Source organism: Lygodium microphyllum, chromosome 29 (assembly GCF_053477565.2).
Source record: "Lygodium microphyllum isolate KBCC chromosome 29, Lygodium_microphyllum_v1.1.10, whole genome shotgun sequence".
Taxonomy (NCBI): Eukaryota; Viridiplantae; Streptophyta; class Polypodiopsida; order Schizaeales; family Lygodiaceae; genus Lygodium; species Lygodium microphyllum.
In genome coordinates, this window is record NC_141163.1 from 96,287,056 (window position 1) to 96,306,770 (window position 19,715).

The window sequence follows — 19,715 nt, forward strand, 5'->3', positions numbered from 1 at the left end:
GTAACACTTTCCCATCCAATTTAAAATGCTGCCTCAAGGGGTTCTAGTAATGCTTTGTTCGATTGCTTATTTCAAATCTAGAGTTGTGTTATAATGTGAAAATGCTTGAGCAATCTCCATGACTCTACCTCGAATGTGGGTGAAGTTTAGTCCACTATTGTTATGGAGGACCAACATTCCAAGTCCAATTTTGGCCCAACATTAATATCTTGGTTCCAAAACTACAAAAAATAAGTATGTTCTCCAAGCACAATGTATTTAATACACTTGGGATAAATCGTGATATTGCAACGACTACTTGGCCTTTGACAAAATCTTGGGAACCAATCTAGATGCCTTGACCTTGACCATAAGGCATGCAAAACACTTTTGGCTCTATATTATGGGCACCAGATATATACGACGGTTCATCTACTTTAGTTACGGCATTTTCCAACTAGAATTTCTTGTTGACATATCATAGTAGACTCAACCAGTGACTTGTTAATAAAATTTCCACATCATGTTACCTCTCTCTCGTACAAGTGGTTGCTGCATTGAGAGGCTCACCCAAGATGCTTGGTGTGGAAAAGGTATCTTATGAGTCAAGTATGTTGGAATTGTTATGAAATACTATTACATCAATATTGGACATGTAAATGCCTTCTTTGGATCTTGCCTACAAAATTTTCTTTTGCTTGCTACGATCTTTTTGTTCCCAATCCTAAAGATCACTAAGTATTCATTAAGATGCTAAAGTTCTAACCTGAACCAATGCTTTCTACACTTATAATCTTGAGTGTGGCTATCAAGTTAAAACCTACTAGGTCTAGATTTTGCTCAAGCTCATAAAACCAACATGCCTAGATGTGTGTGTGTGTGTGTGTGTGTGTGTGTGTGTGTGTGTGTGTGTGTGTGTGTGTGTGTGTGTGATTTCATAAACTTGTTAACTCCAACACGCCTACCTAGGGTGGGAGAGGGAAGTGTCAAAGGAGGAAGTTCATTTATCCAACGCCTCACACATGGATTATGTGTTATATCAGTATTTCATGATTCCTAGATAGGTGGCAATGATGCCATCAAGGTGGCAAACAATGGTAAATCACTTTGATTCTTGTTTTCCAACTCACAAAGACAACTTGCTGGTGCATTTCCTGTATTATGACCGAGCCGCTGAATTGCTGTGTCTTAAAATTGGTTAATCCACCTTATTCTGTTCGCAGAAGCCTGTGCAATTAATCAAAAAAGCGATGCACTTGATCTGCTTGCAAAGAGAGGCCTCTTTACAAAGGCCAAATTTTCACTGCAGTGATGCCTTATACACGGATATAGTTATCAATCTTAGCAGACTTACATTCCATCAAATCATCGAAGACCTTATGTCTGTAATTTAACAGGTTAGGACATATACTATATTTTATATAACCCAGAGAACATCCACAGAAGTTTTCCATAGTTGCACATGAGTGCTACAACTGTAAAAGATAAAGGAACTGTGTGAGAGAGAGAGAGAGAGAGAGAGAGAGAGAGAGAGAGAGAGAGAGAGAATCACCAGGGATAACTGAGACAGCAGTTTATCAGCGACTCAATCATTCGCTTCTTCAATATACAATATCCGACTTGAGTACTCAAATGGAAGAAGTAATTCAGCATAACCAGCATATGCTGGCTCTTACAGATTGGAAAAACCAGAATACAGTTAATGATTGCTTCTTCCAAGATGGGTGTCATATCTTTTTTAAGGAGATCTTACAAAGATAATACCTACAAGCACGAACTGCAACTCTTTCCGGCATCTTACATCACACCTGGTAATTAACCAGCAGCACATAAAAGAGATTAGAGGGAGTATACAAGGAGAAACTACCCTGCTTGTGTGCGCGCTCTTTTCCCTGTGAAAGGTGCAACTACGTCAACCCTAAATCGTGGAGACCTTCGTACAAGGCTTTCCTCCTCCACACACTTTCCACTAGCAATGGCAGCCCCATTCGTGGTGATAATGCAACCTGCGATTTTCCCCTTGGGAATGGCAATATCTTGGCAACTGTCGGGCTGTTTTGAATGGCTTGGTCTCAATGTACTTGTCGATGATTGTACTAAAAAAGGAATCTCTTCTGCTGCCACCATACCCCTAGTCACGCGAGCAGTTTGAAGTATCTGAGGTGGACGCTTAGCATCAATCTCTATTCTAAGAGACTGGTCTTGTATGATAACTTTTCGTGCTTTCTTTCTACCTTCATCAGTGTCGTTAGAATGTGAGAAATTAATTTTAGAATCGGTCAAACAAGAGGCACACGAACATGAAGTACTCTCTGGGCCAGTAGTAGTTACAGGCCTAAGCTCAGAGTTACATGATAGAGGCATTAAAATTTTAACTGCATGATGCACAGCCTGCTGACCTGGTGCCATCTCCTCCTCAGGCACCACCAAGCTGGAAGCTAGAGTCTCTCTTGAAGAATCATTATGTGGAGGCCATGTGCATAGAAAACTCCGTTTTAAAAGGTTCTGATAGTACTGCTGATGTATCTCGCTATTTAGAAGCATAATTAGCTTCTCTCTCCCACCATCGTGGTCACTTTCTGATGCCTCCAGCTCACGCTGTAAGATAAACCCAAGTACACATTTAGGCTACTGAAAGACAGTTAAACAAGGAGAAGAATTCAGTCAGAATTTGCCACATGCTGCCACTACCTCCAGTTGTCCCAAAGCAACAGATGGATTCTTGATGTTTGAGAGGGATGCAACAGCAATTAGAGTATGGTCTTCCTCTACTTGTCTCATATCAGTGGGCTTTTTCATGTCCTTGAACTGCGAGATAAAGAGTCAACTAACTCAAATAAGCTTTGAAGGTAGCAGGTAGCATGACAGAAAAATGAATGGGTATCAAATTTTTTATATTCAAAAATTTTCAGCTCCATGTAATAAAAGCATAATCTTGGGATAGAGAATAGTAATCTCTATGTAGGAGCAAAGTCATTACAGAATAAGATCCCACAAACAAGATTCTTTTTTAAAAAGTTCAAATGTCTCACATAAAGACAGATTCTGCAAGTTGCAAATCTGTCGAATTGCATACGCTAAGAGCACCATGCTTGGGTCTTGGACTAACGCTCATGAAAGCCCTTGTATGAGCAAGATCCACATTGAACATGCCCCAATATTGTAGTCCATTCATTTAATATCTGTCACTTGTAACTTGAAGGATATTATAGTCAATCCAGATTGATAATGCTGTGACTAAGATGATTCCTCTTTTGAACATGCACCTTCTCATAATACAAAAACCACCCAAAAGAAGAAAATATAAACTGGAATTTGAGCGGAAACTTATCATTGGCTTTTGAACATGCACCTTCTGAACAAAAAACCCACCCAAAAAATGGGGAAGTACTGGAACTTGAAGCCAACACTTGATATTATCACAAGTCTAAGATTGGCACAAGCTTGAGACAACTGCTGCTGTCTGACTGATTTATGGATTGGCCTGCTTATGCCCATCCCTCCAGCCAAACTACACTGGTGCAGTTCTTGTGCATATGCACTGTTCTGTACTGCCTCTTATATCTGGCCTTATCCTACAAGTCTGTACTAGGTTCAAACTTTTGCACATCAGATAACCCTGGAGATGCGCTCAAGGCAGCTTTCTGTTTCAGATTCCTCCACCATGAAGGATACAAAGATGGAGGAGGTCCATGAGGACTTGGCATCCTTTAGGAAGAATATTTCACCAGAGGATATGGTGGTGACTCTTTTGTCCCATCTGCCCTCACCCAAATATGATGCCTTCTAACCAATCTTCTCACCTCTCGGCTGCTGGAAGCCATCACCTGGGAGAAGCTAGTCCCTATGACCTCGGAGCAAGAGACCCAACATAAGGAGACTGTTTTTGCAGCAGGAAACTCTGGAAATGGACAAAAGCAAAAGAAGAAAGGGAAGAAGGTAAACAGAAGCAGTCTGACAAAGGCAAGGATGAGAAATAAAAGATTTTCCCAAGTAACCTAAGTCAGGAAAACCACTCATGCTGAGAAGAAATAATGGAAGAAGCCCTCACCTTCAATTTGGGACAACAAAGAATGGAGTTAAAAGTATTCAAGTCTGCTACATAGAAGTACAGTGAAATTCATCTTTGTCCAGTTGTCTGGGTGGACAACCACATTCCTAGAGTATCCATCACCATATTTCTTTATCTTTCAAGACACCTAAAGAATATTAACCATCATCAATGGTAAAGTTTTCCCACTTGAATTCACAATGACCATCCCTTGACTTTCCATGGGGGCTGCTAAATTCGCATCAGAGCAGTCGAATATGATACGTGCACATTGTGTCTAGTATGCAAGTATGGTGTTTTGTATGATTAATAAAAAATACATAGAAAACTAAGGGTTCATCTACTAACTACAAGAAATGAAGAAAGTAAAGGTGATAAGAGAGAGGTAGAGAAAAAGGAGGTGAAACCAGCCTTCAGAAGCCTACAGGACAATAGACCATATTTTAGCAAACACTTCAATTCATCTTGACAGTAAGTTCACCAAGAAAGATCCACAGAAAAACGAAGCTAGAGTGCCCCTACACATCACATGATGCCTTTTGGCCCCAAAGCTTGGTGCCCCTTTCAGTTTTCTTTAGATTATTGATGTAACTAGTATACAGCCTATGACAATTGTACAAATCCACGGCTCTATCAAAATGGTACTCATTGCACTAGTAAATAACCAAGCATTACTGTAGAAACACATGTGTCTAGTAGGTCAATCATAGACATACCTCTACCGAATCTAAAAGACTCCAAATAGCCTCTAAATATGTGAGCAAGTCTGTATCAAGGAAGTAGAAGCACTAACCCCCTCTTGAGCATCATGCAATGCATTCTAACACCATGTTTTGAGACAATATGTCCTAAGAAGTGAATCTCTAACATAAAGAATTCACTCTTTTTTGCATTAACAACCAGCTTGTGTTTTCTAAGTTCTTCAAATAAAGTAGTCAAATGCATCTGATGTTTTGCTTCATTCTTTAAGTAGACTATGACGTCATCAAAGAATGTGCCAATGAAAATCAGTAGGGTCAAAAAATTCAATCCATCATGTGATTAAATTTTGTTAATGCATGACCAAGAATTCATATAACCCGAAAGTGGTCCTAAAAGTTGTCTTATGCACATCTTTTGGCGTTATTTGTATTTGATAGTATTCACTTTTAAGGTCTATCCTACTAAAGATGACTCTTCCCTCTAACAAATCAAGGATATGATAAATCCTGGATACAAAGAACCTATTTTTTATGGTGTTCTTGTTCAAGGCACGGTAATCAATACACCTTCGCCATAAATGATCTTCTTTCTATAAAGAGAATACAAGTGAGCAAAAGGGTGATGAACTGGAATGCATCAACCCTTTTCTCAACATCTCACTAACCTGACTTAATATTTTCTGCTATTGGACAACACTCACTCTATAGAGTGGTCGGTTTGCATACAAGTGTACTATCACACACTGGGTCAATAGAATGGTCCTTTGGCCTTTCAAGTAGAAATTCTCTAGGCAAGGAGTCAAAAAAAAAAATCTTGGAATTCATTTAAAAATTATGACAGCTCATTATTCAGCATTGAAACGTTAGACTTAGCATCATCTTTACTAACATCTTTTGCCAAAACCAAGTATGGAGAAGCATCATCTTTACAAACATCCTTTGCAAAAACCAAATACACAGAAATATTATTTTTCATTATTAAATTTTTTGTTAAAGTAGACACGAGGAAATGACTTTCTCCCACTTAACATCAAGAACATGTTGCCTTCCTTTGTAAGAGTGATTTTCTTGTTATATATATCAATCATAGCTTGCACTCTATGACACCATGGAATACCCAGTAATACATTGCATGGCATAATGTAAAAATCCTCACTATCCATATATGATTGCCAATGAATACAGAGTTTTCCAATGATAGGGGTTGACTAGCTCTCATGGTCACTTGGGACACGAGACGGGGGTGGGGATGGGGACAAGGGGGACATGGGGATGGAGGAAAATAGGGGATCAAGATGGGGATGGGGACCTAAAAATTACATGTTTTCTAGACATAACTGAAATACTCTATAAAGAAACTAAACAGATACAATAGCTTAACTCAAAAACCTTCTAAAAATATCCCATAAAACCTTAAAACAACACGTGAGCCACAAAAGCTGAAACCTAAATGAATACTCAATACTCAAATTAAAGAGTATAAGTAATAATTGTCAATGCCAAATGGTGACTAAGAAATGTTGTATGACTTGAAGACTGAAGTCCAACAGTAACATAATGAGTACTCACATTGAAGACTATAGGAAATAGTACAAACTACGAAATATAGTAAAAGTTAAACCGGGGTATGATAAATGCCATATGACATAAAAATTAAAGTTCAACAATAACAACTAAATAATGAGTCCTTGGACTGAAGGCTGTATGAAATAGTACAAGCTAAGAAACAATAAAACTAGTGGACTAAAGACTACAAGAAACAATACAAATAGTATAAATCCTATGACATGTGGCGTCCCGTCCCACACGTCTCCCCCCCGTCCCAAGATACAACCCCTTGTGATGGACCACTACATGGAAACGCACCCTTTCCAAGATGCATTAGAGACGGCGGGTCTCGCATTTCAAGATAGGATCCTTGCATTCCGAGCCCGCATCCCTTGCGTCCCCTGCGACTATGCTAGCTTTGCATGTCCATAGTTGCCAAGAAACACGTTTCAAAAGGTTAGGAAACTTGTTTCATACCTAAGCATTTCATAAATGTATGAAACACCTACTTTAGACTTTCACAAATGCCACACTCTAAATGTCTTGGTGCTGTTGTAATCATCATTTATCATGGATTTACTTAACGTGTTGACATGGATATTGGCTTTGATTGTTGGAAGTTTGTTTTGAGTTGTCATATATCGATCATTTTGGTGATTTGGGCCATTTATTATTGGCGGACTGCATATTTATATTGGTCGTGATTTGGGCTGGTTATTGCTGGCCAATTGCATATTTATGCTACCGGACTTGTTATTTTGTTGGCATTATTCTATACCTATATATTCGGCTCCCTCCTCTTCATTCTTTATTATCATCATCCACTTGTAGATTTCCAATGCACATCTTGTTGGAGAGAGAGAGCCGGTGCTAGTGACTCACTGTTGTACGCAATTGTCTTATGTTTAGTATATGGATTCCATTTCCCAAGCATATCTCTGAGTTCTCCCTTTGCAATGTTCTTTTGTTTTCTTCTGTTTTCTCTTTTCTCGTGTTGTGCAATCTATTACAACGGTCTTCTATGCTTCCATCGATGAATCCACTTCTGACATAGTATTAGGCATCCATGTTCGGGCTCTGGGTGTTGTTTGTTTGTTGTGGGCACTCTGCCGTGTTCTTTTTTTTCCTTTTGTTTTCTCTTTTCTCTTGTGTTGTGCAATCTATTACAATGGTCTTCTAAGCATCCATCACTGCATCCACTTCTGACATAGTATTAGACGTTCATGTTCGGGCTCTAGGTACTCTTTGTTTGTTGTGGACAGTCTACCCCCACACCTATCTGCTGCTGATCAGCTTCATACTGTCTATTGCAGCCCAAGCAACCTGTCCTTGCTGCAAATCCGCCTCATTTTTGCCCTTGAAGCTTGTGTTTCATCTCAGCTGCCTGTGTTTTTTATTTTCTGCATAAATCTAATGTTGACGACTACATTTAATGCCTTACCTATCTGCGTTTTGATCTGAGCTGCTGCATTTTCTGCATTTAATGCTTGTGCAAGCTGGGCAACAAGTTTTCCAGCCTTCTCATAGTATGTTTTGACTGTTTTCACCTTGATTATCTTAAATTTTGCAGTCGTTTACTGATCAATTCCTCTTTACACTGCGTGTGAACTTGACATTTGTGACATCTATGTTGTATCCGACCATACCCTCTCTCTATTATTTATCTTCTCTTCCTATCCTCCTCTAGATGGCTCCTCCTTATTGTTCTACCAATGACAAATTTCACACTGGTTACTTAACATAGAGCGTTGTTATGAACGCATGGTTAGTGCAAAAGCATCTATGGTATGTAGTTTCTGGAGCTGTTGAGCGGCCTCAACCTCCCACTCCTATTCCAGATTATTGGGACCACAACCACCACGAAGAAGCTATGCTTACATGGGATTTCAACGATGGCCGTGCGTATTTGTGAGAATGCGCAACAGAAGAGAACCACGAGCACACAGAGAGAGAGAGAGAGAGAGAGAGAGAGAGAGAGAGAGAGAGAGAGTGTGTGTGTGTGCAGGAGAAGGAGAAGGAAGAAAGAAATCTGCAATGACTGAAAATAATGCTGAATACAAAGGAGTGGACTGATCAGTCCCTACACACAGCATGAGGCATCAATGAGGGCACCGGATCAGGTTGAAATGATACAATGGTAATGGTGATGGAGACAGAATATCCAGCCTACTGTCAATACCAGAGACGGAGGAGACTGCAACAACCAATCGAGCACCTGCCAAGGAAGAGAGAAGAAACGATTTGCCCAGCCCACCCCTCAGCTATAAATAGCTGAAAATCAGCTTAACTAGCAACATGCCAATCTGGGGCTAAAAATGGCCGACTGCATCAATCTAACTGCAATAAATGCAGTCAACAGCAGCAAAAATGGTGACATTCCAAGTGCAATGCTGACATGGCCATCATGGGACAGCTACACACTGGCAGGGGCTAGAAACTAACTGGAAATACAAGAAATGCACACAAAACCGGACTGGAAGAAGAAATGTGTCATGAGGATGTAAAATTTTAGAGATGCTTTGTTTTTGCTAGAAACTTTTGATTAGTTTAATAATCAAAGGTACAATGCTGTAAGGCACATGTGATGCACATGGCAATTATTTCATGGTAATAGGACAAGGACCCCGAGGAAGCAGTGGGTGTCAAAGAAAAAAGTTGTGACAAGTTATGCCAATTGGGTTTTGGGTGTCAATTAGTGTCAGTTTGGCCCTAGGACAATTAATTGGCCAATAAGTGTCACCATTGATACTAGGGACTAGGCAAAAATTGATTAATTTGTACCTATCCAAGCATCAATTAAGGCAGGGGACCACTTGGGGTTGGAAATGGCCTAGCCAATTAAATTGTGGATGGGCACATCTAATTTTGGACAGGGTCACAAGAGCTAAAATTATTTTTCAAAATTAATTTATTTTGAAAATTAACTAAATGGCTGAAAATTGCTAGAAAATGGGATTAGAACACTGCCACTTGGCAAAAATACCCATGCGATTGGGGAGAAGGTATTTGGGGGCTCTAGAGGTCCACTCGGTGGATGCAAGCTGTGTGAGAGAGAGAGGAGGCTGCTGATCACATTTTGCAACAGGAAAGAGCCATTTCCAGCAAGCAACAACAGCCAAAGCTCCCCAGAAGGCATGCGACAACAAGTTGGAGCTTCCCAAGGGCTGGTGACTACATTTCCGGGCACTTTGGCACCATGCAACACCATCTTGGCAATCTCCGACAGGGCAGCAATCATTGTCAAGGGTTTTCTTGCATCAAAACTCAAAAATTTCTCTCCTCAACATTCTCTCATCTTCTCTAGCCCATTCTCCGAATATCTCAGCAAACCTCAGTCATTTGAAGGAGTTCTCAGCCAGATTTGGTGGGCAGCTGTGGAATTTCTGCAGCAAACCCTAATATACAGAAGAAATTAGGGTTCAGCAGCTACTTTGGGACCCATGCCAACAATTGGAGGCATATTTCACTAAAATTGACAGCTTGAATTCAAGGAATAGCCAAGGATTTCAGATGCCAGCCCATCACATTTGATTTGGGGCAGCATTTGGCCAATCAAGGGTCCAATTTGTAGAAGTCCTTGGTGAAGATCAAGGGGTGAATTGCCCAAAAGACTTGCTGATCATTTATGATAGTAAGGGCATTTGGATCAGCGGAGGAGATTAAGAAATCTCAATTTGTACTCCATCCAATTGCAATTAAAGTTAAAGAAATATTGCAAGGGGTGCCAGTTTCGGGGCCAACAAGGTGTCCAATGTCCAAGAATGTTACGATAAAGTGTGTATTTTCAGTTTATTGTATTTGTCAAAGCACATGGCAGACATATCAAAGCTTCTAATGTCCCCATCTAACTCAAGAGGTTCACAAGCAGGAGATGATAGTGCATGACAAACCTGACTGCTAACACCCCCTCTCAAATCCTAGATGTGGCTAGAGACCAAAGAAGATGCAGATCCAAGGGTGACACGAAGAGTGCCAATGCTAATGAAGTCGGTCGATATAGGCCACTAATGAAGAAGCTCCTTACGATCCTAGGAATCCCCTTCTAAAACACTTGGATTCAAGGAATCCACAACCGCATCTCCGATATTTTCCCCCTCCAAAAGGAATGGGTTATGAGGGAACCATCGAAAGAGAGGGTGGGCAATGGGAAGGAACCTATGGAGGAGATGGTGCACAAGCAGGAATGGGTGTAGCAATAGACAAGTACCCTAAAGGACCTTGCATAAGAGAAGGAAAATGGATCCTGTAGAGCTCGCTATCCTACCAACTTATCGCTAAAATAGCTCCAAAAAATGAATCCTCAATAAACACGGCTTGCTCGGTGAAGACAACCTAGGTACCAAGTCTAGTCAGGCCATAAATGAAGAGGAGTGAAAAGCCCAAGTCAGAAACATGTAGAACTTCCAACAAGGAGCTAGAGGAACGGTTTGGCAATAATGGCAAAGTGCCAACACCACCAATAGGCAACAAATAAATGTCACCAACAATGACTAAACTCTCAGATGGATGAAGATACTGTAGCATATCACCTCGAGGAGTCATACGTCTCAAAGCACCACTGTCAACAAGCCAAGGGCTCTCTGAAGATGAGTCAATCACAAAAGAAGGCTCCTCCAACACATGGATATGAAGGAACACGAACTTATAGGTAACATCTGGTGTAGAGGTAGAGAAAGGGCCACATGATGTAGCTCCATCTTTCACTCCCGAATGAAGGTGACCTAGTGAGGATACTTCTTCCGACACTTCTCCTTAGGATGTGTCCCCTTCCCACAATGGGCATCGAAGCTTCTCAGAATCTGTGTCAGAGCTTGAAGAATGCTCCTGTATATGCTTCTTGGGCTTGGCCTTTGTTTGCTCCTCCTCCTTTCCCCCTCTTGTACCTGCAGTAAAAGCTTTCATGGAGTTGGATCCACAAGCCACCTCTTTCAAACGCTCATGCTCCAAGACAAGTGGGGCAAGCTCCTCCCATAGAAGAGTCTTTCAGGTCCTCAAGGTAAGAAGGTTGGTGTAGAGGACATCGTATTTCGGAGAGGGCAACTAAGTCAAAAGAATCATGGCTATATCCTCCGAAGAGATGATCTTGGCAAGGAAAGAAAGTTCATACCTCATATCCTCCAACCTATTGATGTGATTCTTCATGGAAGAAGAGTCATCAATCACTCATGAGCATCCATAATTTCTTCTCAAGAGTAATCCATTGGGAAAACTTCTAATTGTACAAAGAAGCAAGCTTCGTCCACACTTCCACTGCCTGCCACAACCTACATACATGCACTAGGACAAAATCTTGTAAGCTCATAAAGAGGAAAGATCGAGCTTTAAATTGAGCCGATCCCATAGCACCGCACGATCCATCGTCAATCCCACTCTAAGATCCTCCACAAGACAAGGAATAGGATGGGTAATAAACTCCCAAAGATCGAAGGTGTCAAGTATACATCCACCTTACAAGACCAAAGTGAATAATTTGATCTGTCCAAACGGTCTTCTTTGGGAAAAGAAGGAAGAACACACAACAGGCACATGTGCTGACAATGTCATCATAGGCATCCGAGGGCCAAAAGGATGGGGCCCTATGGGAGACATGGAGAGAGGGAGGAGAGGATGGCTACTCTAATCTATCGGACTGTGCAAGAGAGGGTTCCCATTTAGAAGGGGGATACGACCTCCAATCTTTGCGATGATCATGCCGCCTTTCAGAGGAATGATGTGAGATCTCCTCGATACTAGAATTAAAGTTCATTTAAATTAAAAAACTTTATGAAGTTTTAATCAAATCATTAAGTTTATTTCTAGACAGGAAATTGGAGCCTAAGAACTTAAAATGAGAGCTTGTTGAGAGATAAGGATGTGAACCCACTGTATCTAAGGGTGGATAATGATAGACGAGTGTGAATGGACTGGACGGCAGAGAAAACCCTAACCTTAGCCATCCAGAAGCTATTTAAACAGCCCTAAGGGTCACTCTCAAGTGCGTGAGAGCACCCCAATTGTACTTGTGAGCAACTTACTAAGTAAGATTTTGATCTTGTACCTTGAGCTCTCTTCTCCCCCTTGTGCAAGCTTCCCATGCTACAACTCTATTATTTCTTCTGGAGACTTCTTCATTAGGTCCAAGCGCAACATCTCATCACCTCACAAATCAACATTGGGGTCATAGCGGCTCAACATTGCGATTTCCCCCAAAATTAGCGTAGCCTAGACAGCAATACACTTTGTAGTTGCTCATAACCTGTATAGGGCATAATGGAGGCGGCTATTGTGGGGCTTCTATAGCCCCCCAAGGGGGCTATCTACACCTGAAAGGGTTTAAAGAAATTCCTTCTCTATTGCTCATACTAAGCAAAACCCTAACTGTGTTTTTTTATAGCAATCATAGCCAAAGCTTCAAAGCTTGGTTTTTTGAGTTTTCTACTCAATGAAGTCATCAGCAGTGATTTTAATCACTGATTAGATTCTGTGGAGTTTATTGCAGACCTGAAAGCTCTAAACTCAGAGTGTCTTCAACCGAAAGTGACTCCTCAAGCCGGTTACAATCAGGGTAATGTCAAGTGCTTCACCTATGCTTGGCAATGAGTGCTTCTTAGCACTAATAATAAATTTATTTAGCACTACCTGCTGATTATTTTCAAAATTTTGAAAAGTTTCAAACCTTAAGCATGATTCAGTAAGTACTTAAGTGCCATCACCCCATTGACCGTCGTAAGGCTATGTGTTAGTTATAAACGCATAGACCATTGTCATCATCTCTTATCTCATCTTGTAGAACATCACATTTGAGTCTACTACTTATTAATGTAAATATCATTTCATTTGCTTCCGTACTTATTGGCCGTTGTGTAAAGGATTAGACACTACCATTGCCTATTGCAATTGGTAAGACCTTCCTATCATGGCCATAGCCTAAGCCGATGTCAGACCTCAAATCTATAAGTTCGATGAAAAAAACTTTCATCTATGGAAGGTATTAGTGAAGTACAAAATGATGGAATGGGAATACTGGCCCTTCATCGAAGGGACCAAAGTTATTAACCCATCCAATCCTACTGATGTAGAAGATGATAAAAGAGCCCAAGCCATAATCATGCTTCATCTGGATGAATCTTTGATTCATCACATTGACCAGCTCTCCGCTACCAAGGAGAAATGGGATGAGCTTGAAAAGCTTTATGGGGCTAAAGGAAAGAACTCTAAAATTTTCCTCAAGATCGAATTTTTTAGCCTAGAGTATAAGCAAGGAGAAGACTTGGGTAAGTTCATCTCCCATATGAAAGGGCTCATGACACAGCTATCCTCAAATCAAGCTCCAATTCATGACGAAGATACCATTGCTATTCTTTTGAAAGCTGTAAAAAAGGTCTTCCCAATCCTTGTAACTACTCTCACAAATATCCCTAATCTAACCTTAGAAAGCACCATCCAATCTTATTTGGATGAGGAGAAAAGAAATCAAAAGGAAAGCAACACTAGTTAGGCATCTACTTCAACAGCCCGTGATTAACTCTTGGTTCAGACTGTTTCCACGAAATGCTGTTTTTGCAATAAAAATATTGTAAGCAATTATTGGAAAAAATATCCTAACAAGATGAAGTGCAACAAATGTAAGAAGATAGTGCTTATCACCAATAAATGTCCTACCACCCCCGAAGTACCAAAAGAATTGGAGGCCAACTATGTCTCCAAAGCACCTAATGATCAACTCTTCTAAATCTATAAATCCTCTACCTGTAAGCACTCCTGTAGCCTGATTTATAAAGGCATTCCATTTAATTGAGGGGAGGAACATTAACATGTCTTGTAATCCAATGTCACTTTGGCATTGAGAGGGGGTGTTGAGAGATAGGCATGTGAACCCACTGTATCCAGTAGACAAGGGTAGATGAGTGTGAATGAACTAGAGGGCAAGGAAAACCCTAACCCTAGCCATCCAAAGGCTATTTAAACAGCCCTAAGGGTCACTCTCAAGTGTGAGAGTATACCCTAGTTGTACTTGTAAGCGACTTACTAAGCAAGATTTTGTTCTTGCACTTTGAGCTCTCTTCTCCCTCTTGTGCACACTTCCCCATGCTACAACCGTGATATTCTAACAGAGCTTTGAGATGAGAACTTGAGGCTTGAGGTGTGGGAGACAAGTGGGAGGAGTCCATAAGAAAATAGTCAAAAAGCATGCATAAGAAACCCAATTTCAAAACTATATTAATCACTTGTTTTGAAGAAAACATGATCAAATCTTTTAACTATTCAAACCATATGAACCCCAAACGAATCATACAAATCCAAAAGGATGGATCCATCCATAGTAAAAGACAACTATGATTTTCAGTGGCTTTCCATATAATGGAATACATCCTTACATTTTTCTTTCTATGTTTCAAGTAGATAGCTAATGAATTGAGTAAAACTTAATTTAGTTATCATATCCATTCTACTAAGAAAATCTACTACAACATTATATTTCTCTTTCCTATATGTCAATTCATAGTTGAACTCTTGAAGAAAATTCAGCCCATCTGGCCTGACAACCCTTCAAATTTGTTGATTGGTAAGCCATCCAATGCTTTTCTAATCAAACACTATCATCACTTTGACACTATACAAAGAACGTTATCATTTCTTCAAAGCATGTACTATTGCATACACATCTCTTTCATAAACAATGCGCTTTTGTTACACAGCCAAATTTCTTACTTTCAAAAGCTAACTAATCACCCCTCTTGTAACAAGAATACACCTACTCCAAAACCACTTATATCAATTTCAACCAAAAAGGGTTTATTGAATCCCCTATATGTAAAAATGGAGTTGTAGCAATATCTTGAGTTTTCAAAATATTCCTTGTAAGGTGTTCCTCATTGAATGTTTTTCCTTTCTCTCTAAGCTAGTCGGTCATGGAAACACCTACCTTAGCATAATCTCGAATGAATTGTCGATGACATCCAAATACACTGATTCACTACTCTTCCAAGTTATGTGGAAGTGACCACTCTAAAATTGCTCATACTTTTTCTAGATGCATCTTGATTTCCTCTTTCAAAATAATACACCCTACATATTTAACCTTTTCTACAAAGAATTCACACTCAAATTCTTCTACAAAAAGAAAATGGGCTTTTAACAATTGAAATACCTTCCTTAGATGTTCCAAATGTTATTCCTTAGTCTTACTATAGATTAGGATATCATCAAGAAAGACTACAACAAAGTAATGCAAATAAGGCCATAAGACACTATTTATGAGTTTCATGAATACAGCTAGCACATTGGTAAGACCAAATGGCATTACTAAAAATTCATACTATCTGTATATCTGATCCTAAATGCTATTTTGGAAACATCCTCAGTCTTAGTCTTCAGTTAATGATAGCTTGATCTAAATCTACCTTTATAAAGATTTCAGACCCCTTTAATTGATCAAATAAATCCTCTGTTCAAGGCACAAGAAACATAATTCTTTACTGTAATCTTATTTAGTGTCCCACGTTGAGCTAAAAATACATTAACTTCACTCCCATAAGCACCAACCCACTTGGGAGGGCCCAAACTTTCTATAAATAGGTATGCTGCCCTCCATTCAGCCTTACTCTCGTTTTTGCAGATTTAGAGTATTTCAGCTTGCTGCCCACACCCCGAACACGGAGGACATCGTGGTCTAAGCTGGCCATTGCTGCCTATATCAATTTGGCGCTTGTTTCCAACCTACCATACACTGTTCGGAGCTGATTTCAGCATGTTGACTACTGCTACTGGTTTTTCCTGCGTTTTTAGTCTTTCTCTCTCCTACAACCTACGTTTGCTGTTTTCTCTCTCCTACAGCCTACGTTTTTAGTCTTTCTCTCTCCTGCACTGCCATCTACATCAGATTCAGCCTTCCTTGGCTGTGTTTGCTAGTGCTCAACATCCGAAGGCTACCTTGCTACGTTTCGGGATCTGTTTGGAGTACGACACACACTCTAGCTCATTATCCTTGCCTTGATCCTTGAGATATAGAAGTTCGAGATACAATATTCATTCACTACATAGTGTGTTTGTTGCATGAGCATTGTATATTCAATAGTCATATCATTTCATTCATTCTCTGTGTTCATTGTCTCTTACTTACCCTAACCCTAAAGTGTTCTTCTATTAGTCTATGCTTTGTCGTACGGTGTTATTTGTGTTTTTGTATTAGGGTATTTCTTCACATCCCATGGTCCATACAAAGTCGTATAGAGCCATCTTTTCCTTCCCCAATAAAATAGCTGAAGCTTAAGGTGAATTCAAAGGTTTAATAAACCCTTCTCTAAATGCTCTTTAGTTTTTATTTCCACTTCTTGCTATTGAGCTTTCACTCAGCCTATAAGGGGTTTAGAATTGGATGTTATCAAGTGTCAGCCCACAAAGTAAATCAGCAAGAAATAAATCTTCAAATTCATCTAACCATCAAATTAACTCATTTTGAGCATGGTGCAACATGCTTATGTCCTACACGAAATACCCTAGCAGGAAAGGAGGCTAGTGTGGTCGCATATGTAGGATGTAAAGTGCATGCACTCATCGTACCATCAAAGAGTTTGGCCCCCTAGATAGTTTGGCTACGTATAGGTAGTTGGTGCTTGACAAGCATTTCATGGTGTGCCCCACACCCATTACATTAGTTAAAGCCTACCGCCACTTAGAAGTATAACAGCACTTGAAATTAAAGTCCCTCATAATCTGTATCCTATAACTATCTAATGGATACATTGATGAGAAATGAAAGGGAGTCTTACTCAGTAGAGGCAAACAGATTGTTTGCAAGCAGGGTTGTGTCAATTGTTAAGACCCCTTACAAACCCTCTTGTTCTCTAAATATCATCAATCCCTTCTCATTTGGGATGATCTCATAGTACTCTATGATGCATGCCAACAAGGATCTACCCCTTTGCGTGACATTAGTTGCTTTCTAATCCATTTTCAAGAATAAATTCCTTCTGGAAAATAAACTCAAATTAAGCTCAAGTTTGAGGAATCTTGTTGGCATATTTAAAAGTCCACCATTTATACGCCTTACGTCTTAAGGATCGCATCACCTACGTCTTGGGTAGTGCATTGCAAATTTTAGACACAACCCATAGGCCGTGCAGTACCACATTGATCTACACACCAGTGCATCTCTGTGTGCATGGCAATGTCCCTTCCCTTGGATGTGTCTTTAAAAAACCTTACATCTATCCATAGGGATCCATTATTCCATAGTAACATTTTGAAGCTCTCATAGGCCGTGCAGTACCATGCTGGTCTACATTGCTGGATAGGGCACATTGCCCATTTTTCTTCCTTTCTCACCTCTAGAACTTATGGCATGTGCTCCTTTCTATGGCCCACTTGGGCATGCATCAAGTCTTCATCCAAGTACACACTTTCCCCCTTCATGCTTTTCTTAGAGAAGAAGGCCTTCTTTAGTTCCACGTTTGAGAATTTCAAGATCAAGGCACCTGTTTTAATGTTTTCTTTGTTCACTTTCCATAGATCTATGATTGAGGTTGCATTCATCACTTGTATTTTGTTAGTAAGCACAGCCTTGTGCTTTTTTACCACAGAAAGATGGAGACCTGTTTCCAGCCTGTTTGCTTGTGATACAGCTTGCATTTACTGCTGATTACTGCCTGCCAGCCTACATTTACTGCACAACAGCATGCATGGATGCTGATGTCACTTTCTAGCTACCATATAGCCTGCCTGCGTCATCATCTTGCTGCATTTTGCTGATAGCAGCACCGCCCCAGCTGCCAAGTCATCATCATTGCTGCATTTTGCTGATTTTACATCGCCCGGCTCCGTCCAACACTGATCTAGCCATCACTGGCTGTATTTGCTGCTACCAAACATATTTGGAAGCTGTCTATTGTGTTTCACAATCTGTTAGAGTACAACACACTCTCTAGCTCATACTCTCTACCTTAGTCCTTGAGACATAAGAGTTCGACAGTTAGTATTTCACCTTTCATAGTGTGTTTGCTGCATTGAGCTTCATATATAATCAGCATTCAATATCCATTCATTATCTTCTTCAATGTTCATTGTCTCTAAGTTACCCTAACCCTAATTGTGTTCTTTATCAATTTGTACTTTGTCGTACGATTGTGTTTGTTATCTGTAGACTGGTGCTTCTTTACATGGTATCTATGCTAGGTACTCATTGAAGAAACCTAGGCTTTCGATTGGAGAGCTCATCATCAAAAACACGTTCAAAGAGGAAAGATGACTTTGACAGACCTTCACCGCTATAGTCTCTAGAGCCTTCTGTGCTGAGAATGAGAGGAGTGGGCCTTCCAGCTTGCCCCACAAGGGTCTAACTTGTATGGGGAGACATCGGACTGCCATGGAGTCCAAAGACCATATGAGATCAAAAGAGCTGAGTACAACCTCAAACTTATATATCAGGCTCAACAACGACTGGAAGATAAAAATGAGTTTTCCCTTTTAGATTTGGTGTACCAATCTACTAATTATGCAAAAAGGGTAGAACCTCCACGTGGGACTAGCCATCCTATTGGAGACACCATCATGGAGTATAAGACTATCTTTTCTTCTCTTCCATCTACTCTTTTGCCAAGTATGCATACATTTGCCTCTCACTCTTTTTGAAATGGGTAACACTCGGGAAGAAGGAACTCTTCAAAGCCATTATTGGTTCATAACTTTCAAGCTTTACACATGGGACACCCTCCCAAGCTTTCCTAAGTGTGGATCATTTGGTACCACAATTCACTGAGATGGCTTTACTTAGTGGACTGCGACTCGTTATGTCCCTATGACTCAACCTACACTTAGGCAAGGCTACCGAGCCTTAGTGCCTCCTCAAGTGGCAGCTTTTGGGCCATTGCAGCGTATTTCTACGTACCCACCTCCTTCTCTTTACTACCCACATTACCCCTCTTATCCGACACCTCATAGTTCCTCCTCATCAAACAAGCATGCATTCACTGATGACTCATTTTAACAAAGCTAAATACACTACTTAGTCAAACCTGACGAAACATATCTTAAGACTCGCAAAACTTGTGGGACATCATCTAGGGGTTTGAGCCCCAACCAGACCCTCACCTTGTTCCATATAAGGTTGTCCATTCTTGGAAGCCTAGAAACACCTTTGCCATTGTTGAGAAGTTGATGCAAGGACAGCATTTTGACCTTGCATTGAAGCAGTGGGAAAGTAGACTAACCAATATGCGGCTAGGGATAGGACCCATCATATAAATGTCGACCATGAGGTCCAGGAATTTAGAATCACAAACCAAGATGACCTTAAGGTCAAGCTGACTGAATATCGACGCTTACTCGGTGAATTCTCCAACACAAGGGCTCCTAAGTCTCCTAGACGACCAGGTCACATTGTTCCTAAGCTTCCTAAGAAATATTTTAATTTCCGTTAGCAAGTGATTTCACAACCGACTGTACCTACGTTTTATGAG

The 19,715-nt window shown here is 40.3% G+C and overlaps 1 protein-coding gene across 5 annotated transcripts in view; it reads right to left on the reverse strand.

Annotated features, from left to right (window-relative positions):
- Positions 1 to 1,131: 1,131 nt before the first annotated feature.
- LOC148010940 (mitogen-activated protein kinase HOG1-like) overlaps positions 1,132 to 19,715 on the reverse strand; it is a 49,026-nt gene continuing 30,442 nt past the window's right edge. For 3 of the 5 annotated variants that reach the window (XM_087672259.1, XM_087672261.1, XM_087672263.1), the window contains 2 exons: positions 2,671 to 2,787; positions 1,139 to 2,577 (listed from right to left, as the gene is read on the reverse strand). In XM_087672259.1, coding sequence (XP_087528385.1) covers positions 1,843 to 2,577; positions 2,671 to 2,787 — 852 coding nt within the window. In that variant the 3' untranslated portion in view covers positions 1,139 to 1,842. Of the gene's footprint in view, positions 2,578 to 2,670; positions 2,788 to 19,715 lie in introns of all 5 variants that reach the window. The other 2 variants (XM_087672262.1, XM_087672260.1) reach the window with 2 other exon arrangements.